Genomic DNA, 9,525 nt, shown 5'->3' on the forward strand with positions numbered 1-9,525 from the left:
TTATCAACTTTGGCTGCTTTATCCTAAGGACATACGAGCACCATTACAAAAATGAAAAATTCATATTGAACCTTGCTACTCCATACCTCCTTTCTGTAGTTATTACGCATAGTTTTATAACATGAGCAACTAGTATTTAATGAAGTACAGCATAAACAGTGTGCAGCAGAGACTAACTTACTTTCATACATCTCACTGGACTTGATTAATCTGTTTTATATCAGTAACTACTGTACTGTGTGTATCATGATACATGAATGTTACTGAACACAAAAATGTTCATCTTAAAATACAGTAGATGAATTGTGGAAATGATCACACTCTGAAGTGTTGTTTTTTCCCACAGAAAGGTTTCTCCGAACTGCAAAGTTATTCCCACAGTTGTTTGCAGTACTGAAAGCACCTTTTCATTCTCTTGTATAGCTTCTAAAAAAACTTCATACAATGGGAACCATGATTTTCAGTAATTATTCTCAAAATAAAAAAAAATGTGCAACTACATTCATGAGGTGTTGGGACGAGCAGAACAAGTTATTTTCAGCAGTTTTTTTTTATTATTATGGTAACAGTTTCATACATCGGAGACACATTTCTTCACTTTTACAGAAGAAACTACTTACGGAAATGAGTTTTTCTAAGGTTTCCAACGTTAGTCAAGGTATTTTCTTTCATCCTGGTATCTATTTGACCGGGAAATCATGTCAGTGTTTCCACCCCCTTTTTTTAACAATGTTAACTATTAGTTTAACACCTAACCTAACCTTATCGGAATGGTTCGTGGGGCTATCCGTCAGCAATGTACAATTTGCACACGTGACGAGCACGATAGTAGGTATTTTTCGGTGAAGAAGGTTGGAAAACACTGATATTGGAAAACAAAAGAAGCGATATCATTCACCAAGTAAGCGATATCGCACAGTTACGTGCATTCGATAGCACTTAGATAAATGCGTAGAAAAAGTGTTTGTTTTTGTGTAAAAACTATGTTCCGCAATACACAATTGGTAGGTATGAACCATGCAAAACACAAAATATCTGATTTTAATGTGTCTCCGATCTATGAAACTGGTACCTTTATTATTATTATTAAGTACAGATGCTATTATATTTCACACATTGTCAATTTTTGCAAATTAAAAATGCTGATTATTGATTATTATTACCACTTTTTAGAGAGAGCAGTGATATCACATGGTATAGATGATTATTTTTTGAGACATAGAACCTAACAAGCAATGCAAAACAAAATCTTACAAGAGAACGTGAATGTTTTATAAAATAATTCCCACATTGTGAGGAATCATGAATTTAGGTGAAAATAGCACAAAAACGAGGTTGACCACTTGGTGAAAATAGTAACTGAAATAATGCTGCTTTCAATACAAAGTTGCATTTACCTCAAATGATCCTTAAGGATTAGCTACATACAAATAAAAAAGGCTGCGATTATTTTCACCAGGTGGTGAGAATAGCATGTAGGGTTATTTTCACTAGCAAAATAATTACCGGAATCATAACATAACTAGGTTAGGATCATTATGTTTAATTATCTGATTATTTCCGCGCGTGTGTATAATTATAAAAGTAAGAGAACCAAACCTGGTCCACCTAAACCACTCAAGCAAGCAAGCAAATACGAGAGGAATTTAAAAAATAAGTTATTGCAGAAGCATAACATCACAGATTAAGTTATGCACATGGAACTTGCCCCTTACAGAACAGTTACAGAATATTATTACCATTTCATTAAAATTCCTGAGTTTTTATTTTACACAACAAATGATACACAATTACAATCAGAAAGTTCGATTTCGATACTGAATGCAAGCCTGTAGTGATGTATGAAATGAACGTAATTTGGTTCGCGTTTGGCGATACTTCTTTATCACTTTTGAAAAAAAAAGCTTTGATACGTATTACGCAGTGATTTCATACAATGTTAAATTACGATTTCATTAACTACATTAGGCAACACTTACCGCATCACCAAAATAATATTCTAATGACAAGAATCAGACGACACAATTTCAAAATTTAAGCAGACTGGTCGGCCGGATGAAGCTACTTATCCAAATTAAAAACTAAATAGTGTGTAGATGAAAGAGTTGTAGAATACGTACATTCCTGGTGCTATTTGTAAATATTACACGTATTCTACTCACATTCTCGCAATAAAATTTAGTACAAGAAAAGGTTCGTGAATATGGACACGAATTTGACTTCAGCCGGTTCGCGAGGAACAGTAGAAACACAGAATACTAACTACGGTCAACCAATCTCCCATAAGACTGAAACAGCCCTGGATTCAGACGACAGAAATTCAAAATTTACGGAAACAGATCTGCCGGATGAAGCAACTTATCCAAATTGGAAATTAAATATTGTGTAAATGAAAGAGTTGTAGAATACGTACATTGCTGGTACTATTTGTAAATATTATACGTATTCTACTCACATTCTCGCAATACAATTTAGTAGAAGAAAAGGTTCTTGAATATGGACACGAATTTGACTTCAGCCAATTCGCAAGGAACAGTAGAAACACAGAATACTAACTACGGGTACAGCCAATCTCCCATAAGACTGAAACAGCCCTTGAGTTACAGCGTGGAAAACGGCACAGTTCTGCGCTCTCTGGCTGGTTCCACTAGAAAATGATCCGCTAGAGGCGCTGGTGTTGCACCCGGTGCTTGGTATTCGTCTGCTTATAATGGAAGTAAATGGAGTTTTCGCTGCAACGTCTGATTCTTTTACATGAAGCATTTCTATGAATGTGATAATTGCTATGATATTTGGTACAGTGGTCGCGAAGATATTAACGAACATTCTAGACAGTCGACCACGTCCGGTTATCGTCATACTTTCGTTAATAAAGCCCCTATCACACGGAACTGGATTTCTAGTTGGAATGCTCTAGTTGACGCGGTGCTAGTCCTGTCCTATGTGGAAAAATAAATTTCGCACGCTGGACTGGCTACCCATTTGCCGCGCGAGATGTAAACAACGTATCACTTCACACTTTTAAAATACGATAACTATCCAACCGAGAGGAATATCGCATCGCATTAAATGGTTTTAGGTAGAGAAGAACGGCGCTGATAAAATACATACTTTACAACGTTTACTATACACGTATGGAAGAATATTTTAGCTTTTTCAATTGTAAACATGCCTTTCGTGTTGTATGCACTCGGAACCCACAGACAAAAAAAGGCTACTTTACAAACTCACAGAATATCTTCACATGACCAAACTTTGCTCTGATTGGCTGTTCCACAGAATCTAGTCGAAGAAGTTAGTAGCAATTAGTGTTGCGGTAATGACCGACTTCTGATGCGTTGAGACTCTGGTTATTTAAGTTAACTGTTTTACCTTAGGCGTAGTTCTACCAGATGAATAACACGGTACATCGATTTAGATTTTAGAATATTTATAATACTAAAGAATACATATTGGTATGTAGAACCGTAATTACAACTGTCTAATATCGTAGATAATAGGAGACGCGCGCGTAGTATGTTGCACGGCCGAGCTCACATGAGCAAGTTCCACAGTCTATCGCTGCGCGCGCATGCGCCGCAGACGGCTCGCAGCAGAATGCTTTCATTCCCGAACATACTCCCCCCGGTTGAATGAACATAATTCAACTAATCTCCGTCTTTACCTATGGGGAGGAGCACAATTTTACTAACACTTCTTCTAAAAACTCCGTCTTTCGTTTTCACTATCACTACACGCACTAGTCCATCGTTCCCAGGATGCACAGCTTCCACCTTAGCTAGTTTCCACTGTAGTGGGGGTACGTCGTCCTCCTTCAGCAGTACAACTGTCCCTGGAGATAAGTTCTTCGTGGAGGATGTCCACTTCTGGCGTTGTTGAAGTGAATGGAGGTATTCTTTATTCCACTGCTTCCAAATGGATCTTCTCATCTTCTGTATCAGCTGGTATCTGCTGAGTCTATTGTCAGGTATGAGGGTAAGGTCAGGTTCTGGGAAGGTTGTTATGGGTCTGCCAATGAGAAAATGCCCTGGAGTTAATATCTGGTAATCTGATTCGTCGGGTAAAATGCAAAGTGGTCTTGAATTTAATATTGCTTCAATCTGGCAAAGTAACGTACTTAACTCTTCGTAGGTTAGTATGGTGCTTCCCATCACTCTTCGCAGATGATGTTTTAGCGATTTAATCGCCGCTTCCCAGAGTCCACCGAAATTTGGCGCTCTTGGCGGTATGAATTTCCATTCAAAGTGCTCATTTACAGCGTAGTCCTGAATGACATCTTGAAACTGGGTAGATTCAAACATATTGCGTAGTTCCTGAAGTTCTCTGTGTGCACCTCGAAAGGTACTGGCGTTGTCACTGTAAATGGCTGCACATTTTCCTCTTCGAGATATAAATCTTTTCAATGCAGCTAAAAATGCTTCGGTTGTTAAATCTGTAACAATTTCAACGTGTACAGCCTTCGTTGAGAAACACACAAAAAGTGCAAGGAAACATTTTCTCGTCGATTTGCTCCTTGGCGCTCCAGTCTTTATCCTTATCGGTCCCGCGTAGTCTACGCCACTGTACATGAATGGATAAGCGGCTCGGATTCTGTGCTCCGGTAGATGTCCCATTAGTTGTTTACTAGCTTCTGATTTAAGTCTATGGCATTTAATACAATAGTGTAGGATGTGCTTAACTATTTGTCTTCCCCGGACGATCCAATATTTTTGTTTGATAGAGGAAAGTAGTAACTGTATTCCAGCATGAAGTAATCTGCGATGTTCGTATTCAATTAACAGCCGTGTAAGATGGGCCTTAGGAGGCAAGATTATCTGATGTTTAGCCTCAAAAGCGAGATCGCTTTCTTGTAAACGTCCGCCCACGCGAATAATGGAATCGGCGTCGAGAAATGGATACAGATCCTTTATTCCACTGTTTGGTGAAACTTCTCTCTTGTGTGTTAAGTCCTCTATTTCCTGCGCGTAGTATAAGGCTTGCGTTACTTTAATGCACGTATCTGTGGCTCGTTACAAATCCTTGGCATTCAGTTTCGAAGTACGAACATTCCTCTTCGTGGGTCCCTTGCAATTATTAATGAAAATATGACAAAGTGCCATAACTCTTATCATTCTGAAAAGGTTAGAGAATCGCGTAAGAATTTCATCTGATTTGTGTGTAGTTACCAATGAGGTTATTTTCACCTTCCTTCGTTCTGGTACTTCTGTAGGTGGATTCATTCCAAAACTGATGTCGTTGAGGGCCAAATTCGGATCTTGATCTGATTGGCTTAGAAATGCTGGTCCTTGTAACCAAAGTGAGTTTTCCTTTAGCTTCAGGGGTTCGACTCCTCTCGATAACATATCAGCAGGATTATCCTTTGACCTTACATGCCGCCAATCACACACCTGTGTGTATTCCTGTATTTGAGCCACTCTATTTGCCACAAAGGGTTTCCATGTCTCTGGGTCCTTTGCAATCCATGCCAAAACAATCTGCGAGTCTGTATATAAATATACCTTGTTTATTTGGAGATTCAATAAAGGTATCACTTTATTAACTAATTTTGCCAATATAAGTGCTGCGCACAGCTCAAGGCGAGGCAAAGTTATTTTCTTAATCGGTGCATATTTCCCCTTGCTGCACAATAACCGTGAATTAACTTCTCCTCCTGCAGTTACAGTTCTGACGTAAATGCACGCGCCGTACATTCTCTCAGACGCGTCAGAAAACCCGTGAATTTGAATGTTTATTATCTTCCCTTTAGGTAAAATACATCGTGGAACCTTAATGTCGGAAATGTGGCATATTTGTGCTTGTAAAGTCTTCTATTCGTTTAATACATCTGAAGGTAACTCATCGTTCCAGGATACATTTAATTTCCATAGTTTCTGTAGAAACTGTTTAAACAGTGCAATAACAGGCCCAATAATTCCGAGCGGATCGAAGAGTTGCGCGATATGACTGGCAACCCTGCGCTTGTTTAATGTTTCTTGAAAGTTCAAATCGTAGCAGGCCAAATTGTTTTCTTTCTTTGCACTTATCGTCGAAAAGCTTTGTTTATCGTAAGGAGGTTTGCTGCAGCCAGCAGCCTTACTGTTTCTTTGATTGTTGATAGCTGGGTGATTGTTTACAAAACAAGCGTTGGTGTCTGCTTTCTCGTGTACTTGATCGCGCGGAGGCGACTTTGTAATAATGCCCTTCTTTCTCCTGTGAGCTGAATCGCTGCGTAGGGGGTAGGTTGTAAGATGATGTTTCTTCGCCGGTGCGAGTGTAGCCAACTCAGCATTGTGTTCTGGCGCTAGCGCTGAATCTCCGGTCGTTAATATGCAAAGAGTGTCAGCGGTGGTATTCCAATTGACACCTAGAGTTTTTGTACTGTCGTCGTTAAACAGAATCGTGTCTTTAACTTCCCGTAGCTCTAAAGGTATAGTTTCCATTACTCTTGCAGAATTGGATGCCCATTTTCGTATCTTAAATCCTCCTGCCGATAATAATGCTGACAGTTCTTTACGTAGATTAATGGCTTGATTCTCGTCTTCTTGCCCTGACAGCAAGTCATCTATATAAAAGTCTCTCTTCAATATTTCAGCAGCTTGTGGATAGTTGTGCATTTCGTCTGTCGCTAGTTGCTGTAGGCATTTAGTTGCTAGATATGAGCTAGATGTCAGGCCATAAGTTACAGTGTTTAATTCGTAGATCATCAGTGGTTCGTCGTGAGATTTTCTCCATAATATGCACTGTAATTTCCTATCAGAAGGGTGCATATGAATCATCCTATACATCTTCTCAATATCAGATTTCAGAGCGATTATATGGGTCCTAAAGCGAAGCAGTAAAACGAACAGGTCTTCTTGTAGAACCGGTCCTGCACTTTGTAGACAATTGAGTGACCGGCCACTGGTCGTTTTTGCTGAACCGTCGAATACGACCCGTACTTTCGTCGTGGAGCTGGCTATATTCACAACTGGGTGATGGGGGATGAAATATCGTATGTCTCCCGTTGCTGGCGCCTCTCGCACTTCCTGCACTGCTTGCATGTGGTGTAATCTCTCGTACTCGTTCATAAATTCCACATATTTTTCTTTCAATTCCAGTTCTCTCTCTAGTCGGCGTTCTAACTGTAAAAATCTGGAGTGTGCATGTTCCAAAGATTCCCCTAATGCTGATCTATCTTCCGTCAAAGGTAAGCGTACCGTGTAAGTGCCATCTTCATTCCTTTCTGTAGTTTGGCGAAAATGTGCTTCCATTTTCTTTTCTTTATGCGACATAATTTCTTCCGACAAATCTTCCACCGACCAGAAACGATGTAAAAGGATTTCCAACGGCTCACCCTGTATGAAGAATGATCTGCTTGGATGTGACATTGTTCCTGGAGTGTTGCCCACTACAATCCAGCCAAACTGTGTATTTTGTAACGTAGGATAAGGTCCTTGCTTCGACATCTTCTCTGGCAGTAAGATATCGAAAAATATACTTGCAGGAACATTGAAGTTTTCATCCTCCAGGTCAATATCTGTAGGTATCTCCCATGTTGAAGTATCCATTTTTTCTGCAGGTAAACGTTCGGTAATATTCTTCAAGGCAGAACATTGTGCTTCTACAGTAAATTCATTGAATCTTGATTTTAATTCCACATTCACAGCATAAGGTGAATTTACAGAGTTGGAACTTATTCCCTGTATCAACGTATTTCGTCTCTGTCTTCGTAACCCAAGACGTTGTACCATATCCATACCAATGAGGTTCACTTGAGACCCCGGATCCAATAAGATGCGGCAGGGCAAGTATTTTCCATCTTTGTCCTTTGCTAGAACACAGGCAGTAGCCAGCAAAACATTCTGGTTCTTATTCTTTACAGAATACGATGAACTGGTTCCCTCTCCGACTTGAGGGTTGGAAACACTGCTTGCTTCGTTCGCAGCTGATATTCCTGGCATGAGGGGAGGTACACGGCGCTCGCCACCCCTTTCTTCGTGCAAACTCGTGTGATGACGCAACCTACAGTACCTGCAAGAGCCGGCTTTACAATTTAACACTGAGTGATTAGCAAAACGCAAACAGTTCGTGCATATGCGATTCTCATGCAGGAATTTATATTTCTGTTTATTCGTCAATTTCAAAAATGACTGGCATCTGAATAAAGGATGAAAAGGAGATGCATCCTTGCAGTAGATGCAGCTTTTACTCGATGCAGTAAAATACGTGTTAGATGCTTGTGGCGTTCTTGACCTGACGTTACTAACAGCTGGTGACCTTGAAAACGACTTCGTTGATGTCGAAGGTTCATTCGCTTCGAATTTCTGTAGATAGTTGCACTTAGCTTCTAAGAATATAAGCAATTCTTCTATGGTACTGAATTCTGTGTTGCTTGATTGTTTTTCAAAGTCTCTTCTCGTACATTTGTCCAATTTAGGTGAAAAATACTGAACGAGAAAAATATCAATTAGGTCCGCGTCTCCCTGCATGTTTCTTAATGCTTCTATAGAACTTCTAATCGTGGTCGTGAACTTTCTTAATTCTGTTACACTTTCCTTAGTGACTGAAGATACATTCAAAATGTCATTTACGTAAGCAGCGGCTATTAACTTTGGATTATTGTATTTGCGCTGAATCAAATCCCAGGCGACCTTGTAATTAGCACCTGTGAGTTGCAAATTCTCAATCGTTTGTAATGCATCACCCTTTAACGAAAGCCGTAAATACTGCAATCTTTGTATGTCTGACAAGGTTTCATTTTTTTCTATGAGGGCTACAAAAATATCTTGAAACGATGAAAATTGAGTATAGTTTCCGTCAAACGTTGGTAAAGTTACATCTGGGAGCTTGATTGGAGATTTAGTTTCAGGCTTACATGTATTATTCTTTCTCGTCGAGTCCTTGTCTATTATTGAAAGCATTTTAGCTTCTAACGTGAAGTAACTTTGCTCAAGTGACGCTCTCTTCTCGTCGTGAGATTGCTCATCTGATAATTCGGATATCTTGTCCATTACATCCTCTAGTTTTGACCAAACACTGCCGAGTTGCTTATGCCTGGCTACAACTTCGTTTACATGACCACTTGCCTCGTCATAATTGGACACGTAGTTCTGAAGCCGAGTTAATTGTCCTTGAATTACACTGCGTTGTCTCACGAGCTTCTCAAGCATTTCACTTTCTTCCGGCATTTTCTCAGGCAAGGTTAGGAATATGAACAAACAAGCATGGAAAAGGAAAATAAAAGGATTTACTCACGTTCATGGAATCTGCAGCCGTCGATAATTCCTCTGCTCTTGGCAACCCTGTGACTGTCCGTTGATTCTCCTAGCTCGCTCTAATTTCCCCTCACGCGGCGTGGCTGAAGTGGCGGGAAAACTGCTTTGTTCTGTAACTTCACTGTACTTTCACTGTGTGTATCACTTCACTTCACTAAACTGCACTTTCACCAGTCCCGTCGTTTACCGATATCCGTAATTCATCCGGTTTTGCGGAGGACCATATGTTGCGGTAATGACCGACTTCTGATGCGTTGAGACTCTGGTTATTTAAGTTAACTGTTTTACCTTA

General features: G+C 39.8%; 2 protein-coding genes across 2 annotated transcripts; both read right to left on the reverse strand.

The window, feature by feature from the left end:
* Positions 1–3,647: 3,647 nt before the first annotated feature.
* On the reverse strand, positions 3,648–4,613 carry LOC146003404 (uncharacterized). Its single transcript, XM_083141686.1, has one exon. The coding sequence runs from the start codon at positions 4,611–4,613 to the stop codon at positions 3,648–3,650; it is 966 nt and encodes a 321-aa protein (XP_082997812.1).
* A 1,194-nt stretch (positions 4,614–5,807) lies between these two features.
* Positions 5,808–9,146, reverse strand: LOC146003405 (uncharacterized). The gene has a single exon (XM_083141687.1). The coding sequence runs from the start codon at positions 9,144–9,146 to the stop codon at positions 5,808–5,810; it is 3,339 nt and encodes a 1,112-aa protein (XP_082997813.1).
* Between the last annotated feature and the right edge of the window lie 379 nt (positions 9,147–9,525).

The sequence above is a fragment of the Lepisma saccharinum genome, chromosome 20, assembly GCF_977018435.1.
Source record: "Lepisma saccharinum chromosome 20, izLepSacc3.1, whole genome shotgun sequence".
In the NCBI taxonomy this organism is placed as follows: Eukaryota; Metazoa; Arthropoda; class Insecta; order Zygentoma; family Lepismatidae; genus Lepisma; species Lepisma saccharinum.